Below are 27703 nucleotides of genomic sequence, written 5' to 3'. Positions count from 1 at the left end.
CACCAGGGTGCAGCCTTCACACCAGCGTGATCTCCACCTCCTCCCTCCGCTTCACCTGCCCACGAGGATGCTGCTTCGGGGGCGGAGGAGCAGCACGGACCTGGAAACATAAAGCAGCATAAACACACAGCGCTCTCAAATAACTGATTATTAATATGACTAAAACTGAACAACAAACACAGTGTGTTTACTCACAGGTCGAATGGTGCCGGAGCTACTCTCTGGGTATTTGGGAGGTTGAGGGGAGCCTTGGACTGGACCTGAAGTGGATACAGATTTTCCATCACGAACAGTTAGTCCAAAACAACGCGGTTACTACCCTTCAGACATCATACGGACTACTTTAATACAGACAAACCAGTAACTCGTACTCTGAAAGGGGCTTTTGTGCGGCGCTGGCAGCGGCCTGTGATGTCCATTGTGATAGGAGGGTGGTCGGCCAATGGGAGAGGCTGTGGCGCTGCAGGGACTCGACTGAGGAGAGGACATGGTGGGCGTCTGGAGGGGGCTGCTATGGAGAGGCCCCGGCTGGAAGGGACTACGAGGGGATCGGTCGCACTGGGCCAAAGGGGAGGGGGACGCCTTGAAAACAGCAGGAAAAAAATATAAATTTACACAGTGACGACGTGTGATAGTACAAACTGTTAGCGTACACTGGCCTTGTTTTGCTAACCAGGGCGCGTTTATTAAGCCGTATTTAACTGGTGACATCAAGATATAGCCATATCCCTCACAACAGTCACACACCTCAAGTTTCTTTCTCATTCTTAAGTATATGAGCGTCAACATGCCTGTGCACTGCCATCTCTCTGTCCGTCCCCGTTCTCGCTGGCACCGGTGAGATCCTCCACCAGCACCGCAGGGAAGACGCCGACGACGCCGTTAAACTCTCCCTCCCAGAAACCATCGTCCTCGTGGGTCTCTCGGCTCAGGATGCGGATGATGGCGCCTTCTGGAAATGACAGCTCATCCTCCGTTTGTCCCGCGTAGTCGTACAGGGCCTTCGCAAAAGACACTGCAACAGAGAAGGACGATATAGCAGGACGTAGACGCATTTGACAGAATAAAATATTGGCTGTTTGTAGAGGTGTCCCTCACTGCTGGAGTCTCCGTTGACAGAGCCGGTTGGTAGTTCACTTTCAGGTTCAGTGGAGTTACTGGAGGAATGGGATCGGGCGTCCAGCGCAGCCAGAGCCTGCAGCATACTCAGCAGGCTGTTGGAGGAAGGCAGCTGCAAGTATTTCTCTGGGACGTAGCCCACCTGTCCACTGCGGTTTCTGGCCTGGAAATGCAGAAAATATATACTCATGATAACGACTAGGGACAATTTGGAATTAGACAACAAACGTCATCCAAAATTACAAATGAGTCAAGATGAAAACGCTGAAATCAAATCCACAATATAGATCAGATGTGTGGATAAATACCTTGACCCAGTCCTCCATGTCTCCATCATCTATGACCTCCAAGATTTCCTGCTCCTCAATGGTCAGCTCGTCTGGCTGAGACGCCTGGAAACAAGGACACAGATCAGTTTGCAAGTTGTTTTCATGAACATAAAGTGAGAGAAGAAAACAAGCAAAGTAACACAGTCGTCTCCTGAACGTCAGTGTCCACGTTCACCAAATCAGCTTTCATCACTTCTGCTTTCGATTACACTTGATGTAAACAAGGTGTAGAAACAGAGACGCATGATGTGTGGATTTAAATTAGGTTTACACTCAGCTGCCAGTTTATTATTAGTTCCATCCAGCTCAAAATGATGCAGTATGTATGAAGCATGTGTTAGACTGCATCAGTTTTAGCTAAGTGTACCTAATAAACTGGCAACTGAGTGGCTTATACTTCATACAGCAACATGTTTGATTACACTTTGTTGACTTTGCTTTAAACTGATAAAATAGTTAATATACATAGTTACATACATATATACATACATTATGTACAAGTATGTGCTGTAATGACAACAAAGACCAAAGATACACACAGGAAGGATTCTGCCGGTACCTTGTAGGAGTAGAGTACTTTGCAGGTGAGGGGATAGTTTTTCAAGGTGCTGGAGGGGCTGGAGCTGCTGTCGTCCAACACTTCACCACTGTCCTCCATCTCCATCTCCTCATCCTCTCGCTCCAGATCTGCTGTTCCCTACAGAAACATGACAGGCGTTTAATTATAATGATTCTGGAGGCACTAGATAATCTGAATAATGTAAAAAATACAATGTTTAAATGAGCATTTATGCATTAGTCTACTTTGGGGGGTCTTACAGAGAGTGAAGGATCATGGGTACTGAGGTTGTTCCAGCGCTCGTTCTCCAGCTCTTCCATCACCTGGTTCATGGCGCTCTTCAGCCACGTTTCAACAGCGACCCCCGCCTGCCTCAGCAAGTTCAGACGGGCCTCCGCTTTCACCTTCACCGTCTGGAAAATACACAATCAAATAAATAAACATGTCAACACACGATGTGTTTTGCTGAGATGATGACTGAATTGGCTCATGCCTGTAGATTGGTTCATTTGGTCCGGACTAAGTGAAAAAAGATTTATAATGATATAAAATCAACTAATAGTTGTTTGAACTGAATATGTATTCTTGAGTGAAACAGCCTCTGAAACTAAATGTAGCCCACAATGATAACAACATTACTCATCATATACTGTATTATATGCACTTTAAATACCGATCATCTTCATTACAACTAATTTGATGATTATTTTCTCAATAAAATCGACTAATCCTTGCAGCTCTACACTGTGTGAATACAACTTTGACCTGTAGTACAGCAGCGTTAGACCCTAATCTGTGTCATTTCATCTTTCTAACCAGCAGGTGGAGCACTGGGGCCACTTTAAGTAATAGGACACTGATTGAGAAAACAGAGGAACACACACACACACACACATACACAGAGACACACACAGAGACACACACAGAGACACACACAGAGACACACACAGAGACACACAGGTTACCTCTGCCCTCCGCAGACTCTGCCTGGCGACCTCCATCTTGGTCTCCAGCTCACTGTTGTTTTGCTCTGATGATTCCTGAGTCCCATATTCCTCCAGGGCCTGAAAACAGATCACAAGAGGAAAAACTGACACTTAATACTTTCACCCAAAAAGTATTTTACAAAAACAAAAGCAACACAGGACGGAAACCGTTGAACAATAAAGTCCTTAATTGAGGACATTCGATTGAGAAAGAGTGACTAATTTCCTGTTTGATCCTGATGTACTGGAAGAAACGTCACTGATGAACTCTCATCCTGTGTTGTATTGCTTCATCATATTTTCCTTCACACATGATCCTGATTTTATGATCTTCAGGTTTATTATTATCAACCTTTACAGTAAAGGCCAAAGTGTAGTGGACAGATATATTTGTTGGTCATTAACAGGTAGCTCAACTCACAAAGACATGATACACATGTTTAGATTCAGTGTGACTTACGCCTGCCTATCATTATATCCACTTATTAAACAAGACTCCTTGTAACTCCAGAACTTGCCTGAGAATCATCACGTTTTTGAGTTTTCTTTAGTATCAAAGTGAGGACACTGCAAACAGCTAATAAAGCATACTTTTAATGGTGCCTATTTGCCAAAATCTAAACAAATATTGGCAAAAAAAAAAAAACAGGGCTCAGTTAGTTGCTAACTAACTGACTCCATGACAACATTATACTTCCTGTTTACATCTCCCAAAAACCCCACATTATGGGAACAGTAGCGCCAAAACAGAGCATGATTAATCCCTAAATAGAAGACAAAGAATAATAACAGGAAAGACAAAATCCATTCATATAAACATGTTTTTTTGACTGTGGTAAAGCTCAGACTGTACCACCAACACGGTTCTTATATTCCTCAAACACTCTCCTCTATCCATTCATAGACTGATATTTGTGTTGAAAATCTATCCACAATAATCCCAGACCCCATAAATCACAAAGGGCTAGGAATATCATGGACAGACAAGAAAAGTCAACAATATTCCCCAGAGCTAATGTTTACTACCAGTTCCTAAAGTCCACACTGGACCAGCTGTCATGTATCCTGCTCCCTCTTCCAGAAACTGGTGCCTCTTCAAATCATTGCTATGGAAACGGTGCCATCTCTCTTCAGGCTGCCGATGTTTTAGTTAATAAAAGGTTAAACTTCAGTAAATGTTCATTTTGGTAGTCACTGTCAATTGATGTAACACATTAAAACACAGTATTGTTTCTACCATCACAGTGAATGTTCCTGGTGTGTATGAGGAAATTATAACGGAAAATGCTGATGTGTTAAGTGATTGATTAACTGATTTATGGCCTGACAACCTCCTTGTAGAATCAACTTGGCAGGTTACTTTGCGTTCTTTACTGCTTTGATACCGTGACAGGTTTTTTTAACAATTCACTGTTTGAACACTCAAAGATGGACAAATGTGATGTTGCCTCGAAGTGTGAAACTGAGGTGACCAGGCATCACATTTTATGAGTAACACAAAAACTAATGCTCTACCCCGGTTACAGAAACCAGGCTTCTCATTTACATGACGCTTAAGAAGTCAGTTTGCTGGAGAAGGCCGACTGTAATCTGGTTACTGAAGCGCATGTAAACACACTGAATCATAAAGGGAGCCTGAGTGGACAGAGGTCGGCTTCTTAACGTTACAACAAGAACCTGAACATCACTGCTAAAAGGTTCGAAGCTCAAGTTTTAGAGCAGTAGAGAGTAGAGAGCAGTATTACAATGCTCAAGTCTCAAACATCAACGTCTCTCTTGTCATTTGGATGTGTTTTTCTTTGGATTTGACTAAATGGAGTAATCCTATGTTTCTGTGCTGTGCCTACAACACTATGTCTTCATCAGTTTGATCTGGTCCTCACCCTCTGAGTGTGGATGATGCTCTTGTACTCTCGGGCCACGCGGCTCGCCCATTTCCTCGCCTCTTTATCGAGGCCGTGCTCCTCCGCCGTCCCACTCTCTTTCTGCAGCTGCATCACCTACGAACACACACAGAGAGCAGGTGATGGAGACCATATACCATATACCAATATTTAATCAATTATTGTATTTGACTGGAAATCAGATTTGTTCCAGTCAGTTACTGAAGTTGTTGTAAACAAACCCACACAACAACTTCAATGTCGTTCATGGAAGACATTGTCTAATGTCTATATATATCATTTGAGCAATCCAAACTAAAGTAAAAAGTTTCATCAATGAGGTTTCTCTGCACACAGAGGTTGTTTGATCAAATAAATCACCCCCTTACTGTAAATTACCTCACATAGAAACAATTAATTCTTTGTGAAAAGAAAGTTATAAATAAAATCTTGCTTAATGCACCTTTAATGACCCACTAGAACACTTTTAAGAGGGCCTTGTGGTTTCCCAAATGCCAGTAAGAGAACCACCAGTGTAAGTAATGTTTACCATTTCTGTTACGTCAATGTGGCAACTTCCTCTTTACATATTACATGTGCCCAGTTTAAAAAGTGCTTTGTAGGAAAGACACACACACAGTAGAGGAGCTGGAACAGAGCATTCGTCTCACCGTTCATTCAGGTCAATTCTGCCGGCTGCATTGAGGTAGTACATCAAACATATTCATCTTACATATAGCTGACTCTCAATTATGTAAGAGGGAGGCAGAAAAATCTGTTTATACTGAGAAATATTGAAGAACTTCACTTAACTCTTCATGAAGGCCATGTCGGGGGGTCAAATCAAAACCTCACATCTCTTTAATTTAATTCTAGTGTTTCAGATTGAACTTTTCTTTCTATATTAATATTGAAACAAATCCCTAAAATGTGAGTTAAGAGGTTTACACATGACAACAGCAGTGTGAGTGCATTAGTGTGTGTATGCAGGGAAAAGGCCGGGGTGGGGAGGGTCAGCGCACTCTGATGAGGCCCACTCACAATGCCTCCTTTTCACAGCTGGGCCGTTCACAGGGCCCGGCCTACCTCCTGCCCCTCCCTCCCAGTTCAGCTCTATTCCTTACCGGATCCCTCCGTCTGGTGCAAGTGGTATGGGGAGGGAGGGAAGGGAGGGAGGGCAGGGAGGGAAGCCTCTCCACCACTAATGTTTTCTTTAGGAACAGGCTGCTGCTTGTTTGACTTCCAATGAAAACAACGCCAGCGTTTGCAGTTTGAACAAATTGTCCAGTGTTGTCCAGCGGAGCAGAGGAAGAGTGCAAAGGAGGACCGGCGGAGTTGGGCGACGGACTAGTTTGGCTACAAGAGAAGTATGTGTGACATAGACGGCAATACATTACATTCATGCACGGCAGCCACCAATAAACCACTGGCAGATTTGCACACCAGGGTTGTCTTAAAGGCTGATAATAAAATATTTTGGGACTGAAGGTGACATTTATGATTTAGGCAGAAATGCTATAAATGACCAGTTTGGATGGAAAACCGTCTGAAATAGATTCAAGTCCACGAGACACTACGGTCTTCATGAACAGGTGTGCAAAGGTGCAATGCAGAACAGAATGCACTTGAATTAGCGCCTATGACTCAGGTTGGATTTGCTGTTATAAGATGCAAATTTTTCAAACAAAACATTTTTAGAGCCCCAAGTGTTTGGGCAAGGCAGCTGGGAGAGCAGGTTTTGATTAAACCACAGCAGGAGATTCAGAAAAGCAGCACTGCGTTAAAAAAAAAAAACGGGGCCCCAATGGGCTGCGCTGGTGAGGCCATGTTGCTCCAGGTACAGGTGGGAAACAATGAAATACAATCCAGAAAGTCCAGTTTAAATAACAGATCCATAAATTTTAAGGTTTAGCGGATGCCAAAACACTCAAGGGCTGTTTAAAGCATAAAACAATGACGAAGGATTTTACAACTCCTGAAAGTTATCAAGGCGGCTTCGTTTTAAACTTTGTTACAACATTCTCGAGATAAACAGAAGTTGATCATGTTAATGTGCAACTGCATGTGTTTAATTGGCCACTGCAGCACTTTGTCGGATGAAGTTGAGCTGAGTTCAACCTGTTTACCAGACGACCTGGTGTAACTCTTTGTATGCGTCTCTTACATGGTTTGCCTGTATATGTATTATTAAATGGTCTCTATGTTAAGAAAATGTTTAAAACACAAACAATGCAGAGGTCTGACAAATATCTATATCTGAATAAATAAATAAATTTACCTATAGACTACACAGCAGTGCTTTGAGCTAAATGCTAACATCAGCATGCTACCAGTCACACAATGAAAATGTTGATGTTTACCATGTTCACGATCTTAGTTTTTGCTAATGAGCACTATACACAGCTGATGCTGATGGGAATGTCATTATTTTCTTAGGCATTTGGTCATAAACCAAAGCACTGAACAAATGTAAATTTCTACCTGATGGTGGCGCTAGATTAAGGGTCAGGGGATCATCAAAGTCAATAGGATTCTTCTTCTGGGAAACAAGAATGTCTTTGCAGATACTGTACCCCACCACTGTGTTGTACTGTTCACATCTGACATGTTATGAATTTAGCAATATAACTTATAATATAACAGGTCTTACCGTGTCTGCATCGATGGGCTGGAACAAGAAGTCCTGAGCTTTCTGAAACATGAGGTTCTTCTGTACAAACAGCTGCTGGTGAAACTCTTGAAGTACCTACAAACACACGCGTGTGTTTTAAGGGAAAAGATGAAATATATATTTAAGTTATCATACTTTCTGTCGTAGCTGCTCATCATATTTTTCTCTTATATCAGTATCAGTATAATATTGTGGGGACTGTGTGTCTAGACGCTCTCCAGACAAATGGGGAAAGTAGGCGGACAAGTCATAAACACACCCAACCATCCTGAAACAAATAAAATAAAATATGGGAGCAGTTTATTTACTTCATCATTCAAAGTCCTGTAAAATATTTCATGTCAGAACTTCTAACACTAATTTTCCTGAAGTAACTTCTCTGTTATCAGGTCTGTATTTAGAGACTTTATCAACATTTATCTTGTTATATAGGAACATACGTTCTGTTGTAGCCACTCTGCAGTTAGTTCATGATATTCTCCTCATAAGATATCAGTATGATATCACAGGGACCGTCAGTATATGGGTCATATCCCGAGGCTCTCCTGACCATCATTTGTCTGCCACAGGTGTTACTGCAGTAGTCAAATCTGAAATATTCGTAACACAGCCAACTCGGCAGTGTGGACCAGTGCGTTATTGGCCGTTACTGCCAGTTTACTGCAGTGAGGCCAACGAGAGGCCAATGCAAACATCTTACCAAATAAAAAAATTGTACAATTTCCCCCCGGGGATCAATAAAGTATTTCTGATTCTGATTCTGATTCTGAAAAGTGATAATCCCTGATAATCCTAAAGCAATCCAATTAAAGCAAACCGGTATCATTATCATCAAAACAATATTATTCACTGCTTTGAAAGCATATTAGGGCATCTGAGAGCAATTATGTTGCTCCCAGTAGACCAGTAGAGCCAGAGGTGGAACATGTATTTAGTTTTCCCAGATTTCTATATGCTGCTCAGGGAAATAGATCCTGAAACTACCACGAAACCCAACATAATAAAGAATCAAACATTCATTAGCATGTCGTCTAGTCAAATCAAAAAGTCCCGTTACACAAACAACACATCAGATCTGTTCCACACGTGAGCTGAAATGTGAGTTCTGTTGAGAACTACTGTAACCACTGCTAAAAATGCCGCTCCAGCTCCAGAGAGGCAAGATGACCTGAACAAAGCAGACTGAAAGAGGCCGACAACGGCTCAAGAGCATGTAACCGAGGAGCGCCGAGGTAACTCAAACCTTCCAATTAATTAGCAGCCGGCGAGGCAGCGGAGTTCACTGAGTGATACTGAAGGACTAGAGATGCCCCGAACCCATCCTAAGGATCGGTATCTGGGCTAAAATAAACCCGATCACATGCCGATCCTTTCTTTACTCTTTAACTGTGTTTTGTCTACTTCAGCCTGCGAGTGTTGCAGCAAACCGCTCTGCTTTAGAACAGCCGGCTCTATATTGCAGCATTTCACTGCCAATGAGAGTAAAAACTATTGGGGTACGCCAGTGGTGTAGTACTGACAAAATACAAGGATTAACCAAACTTTGACGCTGACAAATCTGTTATCTTTTATCTCTCCTCTCTTTCTTATTAGCAAACTGAAGTGTATAAAAAAAAAACTTTCATTTAGCAGCTTCTCATTTTTAGCCAGTGCTGACTGTCGCATTCGCTGGTTAACGTAAACTCTGCAAGTAACAAAATTAAACTTGTCTGATGTCCAGTTAAAGCACTGCTTGCAGCCGGTGTAACATTGCTGTACAATCGCGGGTGTTTTTGTCGTTCCAACAACTCCATGACGGTGATTAAACGTCTTCTCTTTAACTTATAGCGTAACGTCAAAGCTGCATTCTCTCAGTTAAACGTTAAATCATATCGTAATAGTTTAAGCTGATCATCATTAGTGTTTTTGAATCAGGACCTTCAGGATTTGGAACCTGTAGCTCGTGAAAAATAAGGTGAGCCAAATTTAGTAGGCTAAATACAAATCCACACTGCATATCTTCTGCTGCTATCTATATATTTATGTTTGCTATCTTTGGCACAAACATTTCTTTTAAGATGAAGTAAGTTCTTATCTTACTTTCCGGTCATGGTTTGAGCGTGCACGGGGCAGCTGTGTCATTTAGATAATACTCATTATTAAAAGGACTCCAACAGGGATTGGAGCCATCAGGACATCCTTATGATGGATGCAAAAGTGAGGTTTGAAGACTTACCCCATTTGAGCTGTTCAAGAGGTGGTTGAAGGTGTTGTGGACAGCCTGGTAACTCTCCAGCTCAGTCTGACACAGTGAGACCAGGTAGTCTTTTACCTGCTCATAGATTCTGCCATCTAAGACCTGCAGAACCAGACAAACAGTACAAGTTTACAGTACGTGTCTGTCTCCTGCTCCCGTCATCCAGCCACCCATTCAGAATGAACGTCCTCACCTTGATGCAGTCCATGAGGTCTGTGTCATAGTAGCGCTGCTGGTGAGCGTTAGCGGCTGTTAGCGTGAGAAGGTAGTCGTTTCTGGCGTGGGTGGCTTTGGAGTTACACTCGCTCCTCTTGGCTTTGAGCTGAAATGTAAAACAGTTCATGCTGCTGACTGCGGCACCAAAATGTCACAAACTGTAGAGCAGTTATTTTGGATGTGACGATCTCATACCTTTACGCTTGCCCTCTGAAGACTGGATCTGGACTGGAAGAGACTTAACTTAGACCTGAACACAAGTAAAGACAAGAGACGTGGTATTATTTCTGGTATAAGGTATGGTATACAAACAGCATATCTCTAAAAAAAAATTTTGATCAAAATGTGGCATTTAACAGGCAGCAGATACAACACATGTTCAATTGCTTGTAAACCCATGAATACCATCACTGTAACCAATCAAAGAGAGTCATTTGGTTCATACTTGGCGTCCAGCTCTGCCTTCTCTCGGACAGCCTGAGCCATCGTCTCAGCCTCCTGGTACTTCTTCCTGCTCTTCGTCAGCTCCTTCACCGACTCCTGCAGCTCGGCTTGAACCACCGTCAGCTGATCAATACACTGAGAATGGTAAGTTGGAGACACACAAAGAAAAAACGAGATAACTTTACATTTACGCAAATTAATATTCCTGCAATGCACCACCGGAAAAATAAGCAAATTCCTCTCAGCCATATCTACAGAACACATGTGGTGGGTAATGTGGGATGCAGGAGCTATAATGGCTTCTCCTAAAAAGGTGAGTGCAAACAAGAGCAGCATTGTAGGCTGCAGGAACATGGCCAGCAGAAACCAGAGAGCAGCGCTAGTTACATTTCAGTACAGAGTCGAGGTGGACTCAGACCTCGTGATCAGGAAACAGGCTTAACCTCGAGACCAGTACAGTGCTCCAAATCAGACTGAGACAGATGCTGGGCTGACAGCAGTCATTAATGATGAGAGCAACTGCTGTGACTTCTGTCCTCGATCGGCAGATTGTTTATTGCACTGTTTATCAGAAGTACACAGGCTGTTTACGTGAAGCTCCCACTGGAAATGATTCTGAAGTGACACTGACCAGAGGAGGAAGACCATGTGAATATGGCTGCTTCTTCTTCTGCTGCTGCTACTCTTAATCATTATCATTATGGCTTTCAGTGGAGAGTATTAACAGCTGAGTTTCGGCTCTGTTGCAGCTCCAATATCAACAGGAAACATTTCAGATATAGTTTTGAATTCTAAGTTGTTTTGCTGACATTTTTCATGTTGTACAAGCATAAACATGCGTTTTCAGTTCATCCAAATGTGTAACAGATGCTTTGTGGCTGTACTTGTTTGAATTACTGTACTATCACATACTTTTTCTTATCTGAACAGTGTATGTAGAGTAGCATACCTCAACATCAGGCAGGTAAAATGTATGAATAATAATTTTTGCAAACACTGATAGACCTGCCCAGTAAGGGTCAGGGACTATCATTTATGAAGATGACCTATTGTTGCCCCGAAATCTTGTGAGAGGTCAGATGATGGTGGAAATGTGAGTCAGTAAGTCATCTCACTCTTTAACAAAGAGGTCTCTCTCTGTAGGGATCCTTTCCATAATGCTGTCAGACTCTTATAATAAAGATCTGAGCCTGTCATTGGCAAAAACAAGCACTTTTAGTGGACGTACTGTTAATACAAATCTGGGGAAACTTCAGTCTGGTAATTTTGTGCACATACCACTAAAAATGTCTGAACTCATCTAAAATGTTATCTATATGCAGCTCTAGCCCACAAACAATGTCAGTATCATCTTCCAAAACCCATTTTATTTGACCTTCCATCACATTCAGGCCACCGTCGCTGCCCTTTGGAAGGATCAGAGCAGCAGAGTGGAGCTGTGCAAACGCTTGTGTGAATAAAAAGTGACACAAGTGCCTGAAACCTGAGCAGAGTGGTAAGATTGACCCGTATTACCTTCCTCAGCTGCTGTTCCTTCTGCAGTCTGACCGTCTTGGCTGGATCGGCAACCTGGACTTTGTAGTTTTCACAGGCGCTGATTCTGGACTGGGTGATCTGGACTGTGCCCTCCAAATAGGCCCTCCATACACAATACATGTTCCTAAACCAAACAAACGAAAGAATCACTTTTTGGCTGTAATTTCGTTTCTTGTAACCAAACTATCACGATCAATAGAAATAAGATCAAGATCTCCATTCAGGCCTCTGTGCGATCTCATTTTTATAATTCTGCCCTGTTTTCATTAGCAGGGAGATCCACTGCATCAAAACAAACGCTTCTGATTTCTTCCTATGGTACATCAACAAATGACAAGCATACATTACTACACATGACAAAATGTGCACAGGAAGGATTCATTATTGATTAATCTGCGAATTATTTTCTCGATTAACTGATTTTGTCTAGAAAATGTCAGAAAATAGTAAAAAAAAGCCTGTTATAATTTCTCACAGCCCAAGTTGAGGTCCTCAGTTGTCTCGTTTTTGTCTGACCAACTGTCCAAAACCCAAAAGATATTCATGTATGACAAAGAAAAACATGAAATCCTCACATTTAAGAAGCTGAAAACGGCTTTAAAAAGAGAGATTTTTGCTTTAAAAACGTGTCAGCGTTGCAGAAACCAAGTGAGGCTTACAAACAAACCGATGTCTCACTGTCGATGAGGCCATAAAGGCTTCACTGAAGACTTGCCGGTTATTTATTGTTATGATGCTTTAGTGAACTATTCACCTTCTAGGAGTTGACCCTCGACCCCTTTGAAGTCCGAAAGGTCAGCGACAAGGTTTGATTTGAGTAAAACCGGAGTAAAAGTTACTTTGAGTGAATCTTTGTTGTTTTACTCGCTCGTTTTATTTATTGATTATGAGGCTGTTGTGAACTCACAGTCACAGATGTCAATGAATAGTTGTGTTACCGCTCCGTGATGAGACGTCATATTTTACAACCTCAGAAATCTGATGAAATGTATTTTGTAGAATTTCTTTCTAGGCAAACCTAAAATCTACATGTATAAATAATCCATCGCAAATCTTGAATGCAACTAGGCCTATTCATATAAAAGTTTTCATCATTTTCAAATAGTCTGAAAAAGAAAATGTGCAACACATCCATATCTGAAGCTAATGAGAGTTTGAGAGGCGGATAAATGTAAATAAGTTGTGCAAAAATGTAGTTTCTGGCCCGGGACTGACTTCATCATCAACAGTCTGAGCCTACAGACTGCGACGATCTTACCTGCTGCAGTTTGAAGGTGGAAAAATGGTTGGCATATAAATGGATTGAACATTGTGAACGCAGCCTCTGTTAATAACTGGACAAGGCGTCTTGTGTTTTGGAGGCACAGGTAACATCTGGCTACAGGTGAACTGTGTGATGGTTACAATTTATTTTTAGGAAAACATGTAGATAATATTGTTTATATTGTCTGCATGAAGACGATATGGACTGCAAATGCATTTGTGAATTGTGGGAGAAAGTCATGATCTCATTTCTGCAGGGAAAGAAATTAGATTCTCTGTTTTCAATTGTGCAGCCCTGTTTAGAGCTATGAAGCATGTAACACAATACGCTTTTGATTTGACAGAGGACATTTAAGATGACACGCCTGATCAACATCATGTACCCGCAGTGGAAAAAGACGATGAAGCCGTTACCTGTGGTCTGCTTGTTCTTCTGTCAGACTCTCTGGCCATTCCCTCTTTAGATACTGATTTGCCAACTTCTGGAGGGCCTGGGAGAGAAGAGGTGAGAGACAAAAGCAGGGATGACCTTTCACCTTTGACACCAACACACATTTCCTGTGTCTCATCTTCACATAGGACATGCTCGGAAGACCGTGCCCCCCCCTGACCTTGTCCTATAAACCACCTCTACAGCCAGAGCATGAAGACAGAAGCATAGAAAGCGTCGATAAAAATACAGACTTTTCTTCAACACACCGCACTAATTTAAAATCCACACTCATTAAAAAGTACTTTCTGGTTACAGTCAGTCACTGTGTAGAAAGATTCAACACTGCATGTACTCGTTCACCTGTTAACCAGAGTTTAGAGGTCGGCTCACTTGCTGGTTTTTATGCTGACGTAGGCTCATTTTTGGAAGAAAAATGTAATTTATTTAGACCACATTCACCTCTGGAGATATATTAGGTTCCTCCACCTCTGCCAACAGTGAGGTTAACCTTTGAAGAGCCAAAATAGCAGAGGACAGAGTAAACAGAGTAAGGAGGATATCTCTGGTGTTGAGTGTATGTTTGGTATGTCAGACAAATGTACTTCTGCTGTAACCAGAATAAACTGATTGCTATATGCTGCTAGCTAGCAAGACTCCTAAAAGCTAATTGGCTTAATTGAGCTATTTTGTTTTGTAGTTGGTATAAAATATTTATTTATTTGGGTTTAGTCACCTTCTAAACAAAGAAATCGTCACCATAACTATTTGATTTAAACCACAATGAAGAAAACAATAAACCTACTAACACGAGTAAAGACAGAAAGCCTGGGTGTCAAACTGGGAGCGTGGAAAGATGTGGACTTTCACCAGGCAGGGAGGGAGGAGGATGAAAAGATGCCATTGTGTTGCATTATGGGAGTTGTAGGAGGTCGCATCTTCGGAGCTTGACCTGTGCTAGTGACTAAAAGTCAGGGTATCTCAGCTGTTACTACAGTTTTAAAATGGTGTTTACAAAAAAACATGGGCTCAGAATAAACTACAACACTGCTGAAATAACCCTAATATTTAGTTTATATACCAACTTGTGTCAAACAGTGTGTCAAGAAAAGGCAAAAGGAAACTGACTTACATCCACAGAATATCAATAAGAAAAATCAAAAAACGCAAAAGTTATTATGCAAGTTTTGCACGTAATACAACTATTCAATTATTCTAAAGCTGAGAATCACAGGACCTAAAATGGCTCTTTGGGTAACAAACAAAACTGAAGACAAAGACTGAAGTATTGATCCTGGTGGACAGACAAATGAAATCCATGGGGAAAAAGGATTTATATTATATTATTATTACTAATAGAAGCTGGGTGTCCACTACATGTTATCCATTTTTTGAAAAAGAGACACCACTTTTTATGCTTTTGTGGCTTTGTTTTTGCTTACTCGAGAGAGTTGTGCTTTAGGCCCCAACAAGTGCCAATCAAGGAAATGAGCCCATCTATCCGTCCTCTGTCCACTGTGAAAAGACGAGCCCTGTTATGCGGTCCTGAGGCAGGCTAGGCCACGGTTCTGAACTCGATGGTCTTGGTGATCTTGGTGCCAAAGCTTCAAAGCCGCCATTGTGGGATTCAGATTGAGAGAGAATCGCCAACTGAGCTAGCCTAGCGGACACGCCTGAATAGTGTGATGGGAACAAGGGAAGGGGAGGAGGAGGAGGAGGGATGCGAGGACGGCAGAGGAAGAGCCACACAGAGGAGGACATTTTATCACACTGTGTGATTTGAATAGCAATCGGCTAATGGCTAAAGCAGCTTGCAGGTGTAAGAGACCCAGAAAAAGGCGCGTAAAGAGAAGAGGTTTGAAAAAAAAAAAGGAAAAGTGGGGGGTGTAACCAAAGGGAACGAAGTGTTCCAGAGACACTCTGACCCACTTTGATTCAACCATTGGCAGCGGGTGTCTAATTGATCACATAACTAACAGGCAGCACAACCCAGACACACAGAACACCTTTCAAACTGAGGCACACAACGAAGACATTTTCTTCAGTCAAGAGCTGGAATTAATCGATTAATCTGATTAATTAGTTTCTCCATTAACCCATTCACTTTTTTGTTTTGTCTATAAAATGTAAGAAAAGTCGGAAAAATGCCCATAAAAAGAAGATGTTGTCATCTTCAGACTGCTCGTTTTGTCAAATCAACAAAGCATAAAATAAACACATTTAAGAAGCTGTTGCCTGCAAATGTTTTGGTATTTTGGCTTGAAAAGTGACTCAAACAATGAACGACTAAAATATCTGGTGCTTAATTATCTATCAATCGACTAATTGTTTTAGCTCTAACAGTATACATCATCATATTGCCCGCTCCTAATGACTAACATAACAGCATTGAGTCCACATCATATTCCCCTACTAACTTTAGGCATTAGGTCTCCATTTAACAATTATTTTCATTATAGATTCATCTTTAAAATAATTTCTCGATTATTCTCCATGAAATGTCAGAAAAGCCTGTTTCAAATTTCCCAAAGCCCAAGTTGACATCTTCAAATTTCTCGTCTTGCCTTTGTCCGACCAACAGTCCAAAACCAGAGAAAACTGACTCAAGTGATTAAACGATTAGCAAAATCATTGATTAAATCGGCCTCAGGCCACATGGTCTAAGACGTTTGAGATTTGATGAAATTGGGTCTGATGAAACTATGGTGAAATACTCTGAAATACACACAAAGATCACCAGTCATCCTCTCATCCAACTTCCATCCAACTCACAACACGCTGATTGAACATGGTAAGACATTTCTGACACAGTACTCAAATCTGACTTTTAAAACAGTGGTATAACGTGGGCATGCATATCCAATAAAACACACATGCACAGGGGTGCAAACTCTAGCCTGCAGGCTGATCTTGACCCTCCACTGGACACCCACATGCCTTCGTTTGATTATTCCATTGTTTCTCTTCCTCGTTGGCTCGTAGACCAGCTGATATCTACACTGATGATTCAGCTGCCAGACACATGCTCACAATTTTAAATCGACTATGTAGCCAATCAGGAGGTAGTCCAGGAGGGTGTGTACCACAGTAAAGACTCACTTTTTTGCTCCTGTTGCTGCTCTGGTTCAACTGATGGTAATAATTACAGATAGGTTATTTTGCTGGATCACTGAAATAGCAGTCTTTACAGTACTCCTACTTCTCGTTCCTTGTTCTGAGACAATGTAAATATTTTATGTGAGGTGACACAATAACACGGACCCAGCCAAGCATTATAAATAATGTACAAACAGGTGTTGGAGATTTTCTACCGCAGGAGTCAGAAACACACCGTTTCCCCTTTTAGCTTCTCCTCACCAGAGATCAAGTGCTTTGTAATCTACGTACATTCAGAGTTTGACTGGCTGTGATCCATTTTAAGGTTTATGTTCAACCCCAACTGTGTTTATAACACAATGAGTCCATTTTAGATAAAGACCCAGGTGTTCCATAGAGGTTTATTTTCAGGAAATACAGTTTCATAACAGCAGTTTTTAAAATAAGTTTGACCTCAGTTACCATGGAAACTTCCCCACCAGACTAACCTGATAAGTTTTCAGGCTTAGCTCAGCTCAAACTTCACCAGCGTTACAATCAAACTGCCAGAATGAAACAACTCACACTACACGATTTAATCTGCCTTTCTGCATCTCCAGTGACTCTGCGACTTTTAAGCTCAAACTGTACGGATCAAGTGAATGGCCACAACGTGAAGGAGAACTACTACTACTTTCTGTTTAGTGACCAATTGGAGGCCAACATCTGTCTTAAACTGTACAATGTCTGAGAGAAATTCATTTACTTAAAATATAAGAGGGGAACACGGATAATGTGAAGGTATTTTTACCATACAGGAGGTGATATGTTGCTTGTACAAACCAAGAAATATCCTCCAACTTTAGTCTCTTAGAAATGCTAATTATCTTATTTTCTCGCTCTTGAATAAATTACCTGTCTGCGGTCCTATTTGATAATTCAAAGTTGCTTAATGGTACATGGCATGTCCAAAATGTATCCTTTGCTTTGTATATTATTATATTCTCCACATTATACATATATTATGTCAGTTTTCTTCACTGTGGATTGATGTGATCAGTGCTTGATGTCTCAGGTCTACCTCAAAGTCATGAAATAAACCAGACCTGACTCAATCTGATCACATTAGCTCCACGCTGGCTTTATGAAACAGATCCTGGTTCAGTTTGTTTGCCTCCCTCATTTAAGACAGGCTTTTTACAATAAGATCTGCTTCTCTGAGCCAGCTTGAGCCAACATGAAACACCCCTCAGGACCAGATGCACATATAGATGAAACAGACATGTAAGGTTGCTAGTTGGATAGCTACAGACAGGCCCCCTCTCTTCACAGTGGTGGTGGACATTCCTCACGGGGCTGCAAAACCTCAATACAGCCAAGGAGGCAAGAAGGGACTTTCAGACAGTCGATTGACGTCTCCAGGAAGCTGCGGGCAAAAACAACACAGCGAGGAGGAAACGAGCCAGTGGATCACTCGTGGATGTTGTTTCTCTCTCAGTTGTGGTGTTTTTTTCTGTGGCTGGTTACCATTCATGAGCTATCTGGCCACATGAGAACAAAGAGCTTTCTTAGGGCCACATCCTCAACCCCACTGTCAAATGCCGTCTTTGGAGGACAGTATCGTAAGAACTGACTGTATTTTTAGCAACACAAATGACAAGGCAGCGCGGTGATGATGTCAACAAGCATCAGTAGCGCCCGCGAGAAAGACGACAAAGAGTTTAGATTTACTTACCTGGGCGTAGTCCCTCTCTACAGCTGCCCTCTTTTGGCTAAAAGTCCTGAAGAGAAGAAAAAGAAATTGTGTAATGAATGATGTAATCTTAAAATTGCAACTAAGGATGACACAAAAACAAAAGAAATATTGAAACAGCCATTACAGTAAAAAAACAACATAATATACAGTATTGGTCAAATGTTTCCAGTATTTCACATACTGTTCATAATCATAGTGTTAAAGTTAAGGTTAGTTTCTTCATAAAACAAATTTCTTTGATAATTTCAGTCCAGCCGTCTTTGGTTGAGGTGGTTTTTCTTGCTAGCAGCCAAACGTATTTTAAAGAGATATCAATATTCATCCCGTGCCACAAATTAATCTGGGTTTATGTGACAAAAGAGCACCTTCTACTCCAAATATTGTCATTATGTCTTTAGCGATCTCATGCCAATACGATCTGGACTGTCAGGGAATACTTGGGGTTTTGCATTCTATTGTATAATTGTCTTTTATTTTCTATACATGTTGACCAAATTTGGTTTACTATCCTCAACTTGTTTAATTTCTTTATCAAAGTTGTCCCTGACCTGGAGATACCTGAAGAAATCTTTGTTTTCAAGGTTATGTGTGTTCAGAGGTGTTTAAACGACTCACCAACATTATCAGAAGTGACACTAAACCGTCCTTCTACTTCTCTGTACCCAATCCCTGACATGCTCATCAAGATCAGGGGGTTTAAACTCTGCACCGTACACCACCCTTTCTGATCACCTAAAAGCCTTCTCCATTGGTTTGTCTATCTATATAATAATGCCTCTGTAGGTGACGACCCATTGTAAACTCTGCTGGTAAATCAAAGCAAATTAATTCCAAATCTTCCCACTTAGCCAAACAATCTGAGAAAGCAATGTTTTGGAGGGACCAGAAGTTTCTCTCTTGTCAGAGAGGGTTTGGTCCGGACTACAAACTGAAGTGCAGAGCCACAAAGACAGAAAGAATCTGTTGAAAATGTTTTAAAAGGCAGCAATACGTCTCTATTTCATTTCTGGCCAAGATAATTGTACTAGTATATTTTCATTTGTAATCACAAATTAAAGATGACTTTTTCACCCCATAAGATATTACTATTACGTAAATGCAGTATTTGTAGTATCCAGTACATTGCAGATTTGTGGGTGCTTTTAAACACTCCTCATGCATCATGTAACAGAGAGCCAACATGGTACAGTGGTGTGTTTTCTGCCCCCTAAACACAGCTTCCTTTGCCAAACACAACATGGTTGCGGTGCCTGATGTTTGTTAGAGTCTAACACTGTCAGGTGGTCTGCGCCACCCCACATCCAGCTCCAACAGAAAGTATGTCCAGTTGTGCAACTGAGGCACTTTATAAATACCATTTCTCTTAAAAAGCCTCTGATACTCCGAAGCATAAACACTCAAATTGCTTAACAGAAGCCTATTAAAAATGTGCTTCAAGTGTAGTTCAGTTCTTTTGGTACAACAAGGGAAACTCCAGTGAAGTTGTACAGACTGACGGTAACTCATTGATTGGACAGTTTTGGTGATGTCATCCTGCGTCATCATCGCATCATCAGGACCCATGTGGGGAAATCAAATTCCCCTGACTGTCAGCAGGTCATGCAGGACGTGAATGTTTCTAAAGTGAATATTTCTATTTTCTGGTGTCACAAAGAGCTGACAAAGATGTAACTGAGTATTATTAGTATTATTAAACTGCAAAACAAGTACTTTATTTTTCAAATTAAAATCACTCTATAAAAAAATCCATCCATTTCCCCATCTTCTCCTCTGTTGCCTTCTTCTTCCTGTGGTGCTTAACACGGATATTCATACTGATAACAGTCATTCAGTTCAGTGAGGACTTCTGTCAGTCGTTAGATACATTGAAGGTTTTATTTTGTGGAACAATTTAGTATTCTGTAGTAGTTCTGTAGTATGTAGTCAGATTTACTGATGCTACTGTAGCTAAGGCACAGCCACTTGCTTTTATTGGCTCTTCTATGATGGTGGTGTTTTAAAATGTTCGACTGGTTTCATAAATACATATACAAATCATAAAATGTGCTGAGAAATCCAAGGTATGTCAGTAAATATGTTTTTATACTGGTGTTTGACTGTTTCAGGGTTGATTTACAATAAACAAAGATAACGACAACTCATGTTAAATTTATACAAAAGTCTAAGAAAAGAAGAGAGGTCAGCACCCTGGGAAAAACTTGACTGCAGCAAAATCATCATTAAGTCATTAAACATGTCGAGACTTGACTGCCATATGCTCCACCCCGGCTCTAAACAATCTGGCTCACTTCCTGGGAGCTTCCCTCTCTTCCTCTAGCCTGCTCCCTTCCTCTTCACTGCATTTCCAAGGCTCCCTCTCTTCCACTGCCCCCCACACTCACTTCCTGTCATTTTCCCCAAACAGAGCGTTTGCTGACAAGCAGATGCAATTTCCAGTTTGCTGAATCATTTCTTGTCCGTGATCAGGGAGTGACCCTTGCGAATTCTATACCAGTCAAATTTCACATTGTTTCTGGCAGACTAACAGTACTGAGCCTCCCACAGTGAACGATTCAGGCCAGTCAGAACATCTGGCAGCTCTCTATGACCTTAACTTCCAGCTGTTTGAAGATTCAGAGCTCTGCCACCAACCACAAACAGGAAGTGGGGAGCCAGTAGGCTGTCAACTCAACCCAACACTAAGGCTGAAAACACAACCACAACCTTTGGCTTTTCAACCTTTAAAATGCCTTCGCATCTGGACACAGAGCTAAAGCTGTCCGTGTGTCCAGTGTTTACTCGGCCTGATCCTAGAATTTAAACACTATTACACGTACATTTTTGGGTTTAAGTTGCAGATAGCTGCTCTTCAAGTGAACAACCCTGTTAAACAACCCCCAAACGATCCCAGCACACTGGAACCAGACCAAGAAGAAATATTTACTAATATTTGCAAGAAATCAGAGTACCACAGACAGATAGTGAGGAGTTAATCGATTCTGTAGCTGTGTAAGACAACAAACTGCATCATATTGTAGGTGGATAACATTATCTGTCTTGCATTTAATTAGACGTAAGGATAAACAGATCTAACCCTTTAATTAACCGTCACAGGATGTTTCAACATACAGGCCAAAATTAACATACCGGCTTGAGACAATATTTCTGGAAATTCCACTTAAATAAGTGGGGGTCATATTATATTTGAGGTCTAGACATTTACATGTTCACAAAAGCAGATGTTCTCTTTGAATGGAGAGAATAGCAGTGTAACACCAGCTCCGACACAAAGTGTTGCATTATGGGTTGTTAGCAGCCTTAGTGTTGTTTGGCTAGCGAGTTTCTTCATGTCTTTTAGCGTGTTTCGTTAGCGCATGTTTACGTCTAGGCTGGATTATTGCAATTCCCTATTATCAGGCTGTCCCAATACGTCCCTGAAGACTCTCCAGTTGATCCAGAATGCTGTGGCACGTGTCCTGACTGGAACCAGGAAAAAAGATCATATTTCTCCAGTATTAGCTTCTCTGCACTGGCTCCCTGTAAAATCCAGAATAGAGTTTAAAATCCTTGTCCTCACCTACAAAGCTCTTACTGGTCAGGCACCATCATATCTTAAAGAGCTCATAGTACCCTATTACCCCACTAGAGCACTGCGCTCCCAGAATGCAGGGTTGCAGAACAGGGGCCAGAGCCTTCAGCTATCAAGCTCCTCTCCCGTGGAATTGGCTCCCAGTTTGGGTCCGGGAGGCAGACACACTCTCTACTTTTAAGAGTAGGCTTAAAACTTTGCTTTTTGATAACGCTTATAGTTAGGGCTGGCTCAGGACTGCCTGGGCCAGCCCCTAGTTATGCTGCTATAGGCCTAGACTGCTGGTGGACTTCCCATGATGCACTGAGCTTTCCTCCTCTCCCTCTCCATCTTTACACATTCATGTCCCTCCAATGCATGTTACTAACTTTATATCTTCCCTGGAGTTTCTTTGTGCTTTCTCGTCTCGCAGGTTCCTGTGGATCGTGGTCCTGGTATGCCCGGCTGCTGCTGCCATGGGCCCCCTTGACTCCCATCACTAAAGTTATTATTTTTAGTCATAGTTCTGTTACTATTAGAGCTGTTATTGCTATTATTAATCATATCCCAGTTATTATTACAGCTGTAACTACTATTATCAGTCATATTTCCATTCCATTGTTATTATAATTATAGTTGCTATGGCGACTGCTGGTGCTGCTATACATCTCTGTCTGTCTGAGATGACTTTTGTTGTGATTTGGCGCTATATAAATAAAATTGAATTGAATTGAAATGTAATTTTGCTAGAAAATGTTCCTGTGGAAAGTCTGGGCTGGGCGATACGGCCAAAATCATAAAATATAGACTTTTTTTAAGCTTTTGGACCAGTCAAGATTGTTTTACCTGCAAGATGCAGAAAGACTAATACATGATTGAAACATCATGTTCTTTAGGATCGTTATGCATATTCAAAAATTACAGGTGATCCCATACAGCTATGGACTGTCAGTATCAGATGCTTCAACATCCATTTTAAAGCGGCTATAATCTATATTTTTATAATAAAAATTATCAGAATTATCACCTGAAGCTCCCCTTAGCTTTACAGTGAGATTCAGCTCATTGTTTAGCTGTGTGGCCCACAACATTACTGTTTCCGTTTACTCACACCGCTCTCATACCATCAATTTCGGCCTCAGCAGGAAGCCGTTTTCCGAGAAAAGCCTCTAAATATCCTCTGCACGCGAGCTGCTCAACACTATAAATGGCAGACATACAAAGTTAGCGACTAGCTGGTGAACATAGTGGATCATTTAGCAGCTAAAGAGCCAGATATTTCCCTCAGGAGTTGGTGGAGACCAAAAACAGAGCTAAAGGGAGAGTGAATATGTAATATGCCTCAACCACAAACACAAACTGAGAACTCAGATCAGTGCCAGGAGCCTTTTTTCAGTCTGGTTCACTCAGATGCGACCGAAAGATTCACTACAATATAGCCAGAGTCCCATAGTCCTCTGGAGTCACGACAGTCCTGTAAATTGTGGCAGGTTAACATATAGTGCAACTACTCACATCAGAGTTCACAGGACTCAGAGCAGCCAACGTAGCCATAACCTACGTGACTAAAAATAACTTATTTGTGCACGTTGTAATAACTCGATTTTACACATCGTGAACAAACAAAACATTCAAATCAACCAAAACTTCTACAATTCAAAGCCCTGATTTACATCTCTCCTGCAGAAACGGACCAAGAAGTAGCAGCATTACTAAATGTCAAGATGAGGGGCTCAAAAAGACACTCTGAAAAATGTTAACTGCCAGAGAAAATGACTCTGAACACTTCAAGAGCCTGACAGGAGAGTGCGAGTATGTGACAAGCTACATAAATGTACGTTCTGCTTTAATGGGAGTACCGTCACATCACTTTTACAAGAGAAAACACTTCAAGGATGAGGACGCTTTGTTAGTATCTCTGGGAAACTGAAAGTGTTTCTACAGAAAGTCTTTTTCCAGAAACAGGTGTTGTTATATTTGAACAAATCCGGTACTCTGCAATCCACCTCGTCTACAGTTAGACCTCTGATTGTTCACCTCAGGTCTTCCAGGAGGTCACACTCGGTCTGGTGTTTGATGTGTAATCTGCTCATCTGCTCTGCATGAGTGTGTTTCAGCTCCTGGGTGACCCGGACCTGACAGGGGGGGAAACACAAGACGGCTTATTTATCAGGAAGAATCACAAGAGTTAAAACCATTTTTCTTCAGCTCATACAGAAAGACAAAGAGAGATTTTGGGAGGTGTTTGACAGAATATTTCCCATGTGTATACCAATGACTCAAGAGGCCAGTGTTGATTCAGCTGAGCTCACAATTGGTATTAGTGGAAATGAGCTGCACTCATTATCACCCAGTAGCTCTGGCCAGGTGAGAGTCAGTCTCTCTGGGTTTCTAATTGGCTGTTAGATAAATCATGAAGCGCAGTGACCAGGTCTCATCACTGGTAACAGGGAGGGTTGTCAACACTTCAATTATGAGACATTTTATAAATAAAACAATCAATTAACTCAGAACATAATCAGCAAAATCAACTGATAATCGCTTTGTTAGAATCGCTCATCAAGCTTAAAAGGCTGGTGTTATTCTTATTCAACAAATGAAAGTCTGAACCCTTGGTTCCTGAAGATGTAAATCTTTAAAAACGGGTCACAAACATGTAGTTTAATTTCCTAAAACAGCTGGTCACTGTAGTTTTTAGCAAACGTTCCTCAAACAGGAGTAAATAGTGCATTGGTTGGGGACTATTTTCAAACGTGGATTAATCCCTGTTTGGTGCTCTGGTGAATATTTGGGGCAGCAGGACGGTGTGCGTGGTATTGACTTTAAATAAATCACAGTGAGTGTGTTCATGGTAATGAAGGAACATGTCACCCAGTGCAACAGTGTGGCTTATTGATTTGTTTTTAATAGTTTTTGGAGCTACAGGAATTAGATACATCAGGCTGCTTTAGATTGTACATGTTAGGATCAAGGTTTTTTCATGGAATTTTATGACAATAAGAAAAATATAGAATACCTCCGGACTTATTCTATTGTATCTCCTGATAAACTAGAAGCACTGTTGAGATAACAGACAGTGTCACATAAGAGGCTACTTCACAATCAACAACGTACTGTCACCACTGACTGACTATACTTCCTTATTTCACAAATGATGTAATTGGTCTTCATGTCGACAGCCCGAGAGGGTTGGGTCACACCGTAAACTCTGAAGTTATTGTTTTCTTTATTCGTTATTAATCCTACCTAATTAGCATGCTACCTAGCTATTAAATCATTAGAATAGACTATAATTAATGTACTTCTTCAACACTTTCTAACTGCTGACATCACCATTTCATGTCAAATTACGCGATCTTCAATCCTTCAAGTCACAGAACAAGTTACTGTAGCTGGTGGATATCAAACTTGGACGGCTGCAGATGATTTAAAATCACTGAGTACTCAATGAGTCTTTCTACTTATTAGTCGGAGGGAAATATTTATATTATGTTTATGATAATCCATCAGATATATTAATTATTTTAGTCATATTTCAAGTAAAACTGACAAATATTCACTTGTTATGCTCCTTAAATGTGAGGATCTGCTGCTGCAATTTGATGACATCCCTGCATTCTGATGCATTACAATACAAACTACTGAACTAATCGATTAATAGACAAAAGAACCATCAGATTAATGATGATTAACAATAATCGTTAGTTGCAGCCCTACTTAAGTAACTGAGTTCACATTTCAAAACAAGCACTCTGGAGTATGTTGATGTACATTTTTCACTGTTTTCTGACATTTCATTGACCAGACAATTAATCCAAAAATGAACAGCAAACTAATAGATAATGAAAACAATTGTTAGTGGTCCTAAAATGTAGTGCAAGTGCTGAACTACAACTTTCACATGAGGCTAAAGCTCCTATCTAAATGTTTTTTTTTTTCCTGAACACAAAATTTAATTCCACAAAACTTAATGAAATATACATATTTCATTTTGGAGCTTCACACATCCTCTCATGTTAAAAGTTTGGTTAATTTAGAACTTTTTTCTGGAATATTTTACATACAGTATACAGTACATTTGACCAATGCTAAACTTTCTCTTAATTTCTCATCAAGGTGAGAGTCAGTCTCCCTGGGCTTCTAACTGGCCATGAGATTAATTATGAAGTGCAGTGACCAGGTTGCATTCCTGATTGTCAACAGGAACACTGTTTTTTATCCTTCCTTATTTCAATTATGAGCCAGATTCAACCTCAATAATTGCAAATTTAATGATGTGGATGTTATGTTATACTGGGCTCTCTCCAGCATTTAGATTTTTAAATTTTAATGCAATGGCACAAGCAAAAACACCTACTTGTTAATCAAGCCAAAATCACAACAAACATAGATTTTAATTATTACTTCACCTTTTATGGTAAGCAATCCAAATGTCTAAAGACACCCAATTATGAGCCATAAAAATCTTCAAACATTACGCATATCTTTGACATTAAACAAACCAATAAGCAAACCCCGTTTATTGGACTGCAGTTACCAGTTAAAACGTACTGGGGTAGAAATGGTCAATTTTCTGAGTTCCTGAGCCATGTTTTTGAAATATGATCCCACAGGAACATTTTTTCGCACAGAACCAGACTTTGCTAAGATTTGAGTTTTAACGTTTATTTATCTAACTAAAACGCTTAACACCCTGGTTTACTCTTAAGCTTAGTAGATCTGTTTAAACTTAAGGCATAAATACGTGACAGCAACAATTGTTTTTCTTCTTTTCCCTTGTGCGAGAAAACACATGCACCAAACTACCTACAAAAATCTGTCAATTCACAGTTCCATAGCTCCAAACACACTTAAATGGCACAGCATGACTTAACTTGAGATCTTTTTAATGAATATGGATCCACTCTCAAAATCGGTATAGACAAAAAGCTCAAACTGTATTTCATTTGGATAAAATCCTAACTTTTGTTTTACCTGCGATTGCCATAATCTTGCTCCGCTCAACTAGTTAGACCGCGGATGGCAGTGGGACCACTGGGAACCAAACTGATATTTACTTGAACTTAAGAGTCGCTTGGTAAATCACTTGAGCGCCGATGTAACTCAACACCTCAGTAGCGTTATGTCTTAAAATATGTGGAGTTGTAAGCGCTTTGTCGATATAGAAAAGGATTTATTTCTCTATATATTGTCATACGTTGAATGTGTTTGGCAGGACCGTCTCTCTGCATTCGAGAGGGAACGGGGCACGTTAACGGGGCTATTCTCCCTAAAAATTGTGGCACATGGGACTTTTTTTAAAACAAGTTTTCTTCATTCGCGTCTATTTAAAGAAACAGCAGAAGCAAACTAAACTTGTAAGACAACAAACTAGTAGACATTTGCAGAGTAAAAAGGTAAGTTTGTCGTTTAAGCCAGCCGACCAGCAACAAAGCGTACATTTTCAACCATTAAATATGCACCACTTCGTCGAGAACGTTTTCAGACAAGTAACGTTAGCTTCAACGGCTACAACGGGAAAACTCACCTTTCTCGGTGGGGGTTGCATCCTTATTTCTTGACATAAAAACTACACAAAAGACGAAAGTTTATCTGGAAAAGTTTGTGCAAATGTTTCGAACAAATGATAACTGGAGGAGGATATTTGGGTCAA

General features: G+C 40.8%; 1 protein-coding gene across 1 annotated transcript; it reads right to left on the bottom strand.

Moving 5' to 3' along the window:
* LOC139295416 (F-BAR and double SH3 domains protein 2-like) lies at positions 1–27600 on the bottom strand. The gene is given in 20 exon segments (XM_070917610.1): positions 1–100; positions 196–260; positions 372–582; positions 792–1015; positions 1099–1282; positions 1428–1511; positions 2008–2145; positions 2220–2420; positions 2973–3071; positions 4877–4993; positions 7527–7622; positions 9763–9885; positions 9977–10105; positions 10195–10249; positions 10445–10578; positions 11959–12103; positions 13657–13733; positions 18483–18528; positions 24088–24185; positions 27578–27600. Coding segments are annotated over 20 exon segments (2331 nt in total). The 5' UTR covers positions 27599–27600; the 3' UTR covers positions 1–16.
* Between the last annotated feature and the right edge of the window lie 103 nt (positions 27601–27703).

Source organism: Enoplosus armatus, chromosome 13, assembly GCF_043641665.1.
Source record: "Enoplosus armatus isolate fEnoArm2 chromosome 13, fEnoArm2.hap1, whole genome shotgun sequence".
Taxonomy (NCBI): Eukaryota; Metazoa; Chordata; class Actinopteri; order Centrarchiformes; family Enoplosidae; genus Enoplosus; species Enoplosus armatus.
This window is presented reverse-complemented; position numbering and strand designations above follow the sequence as displayed.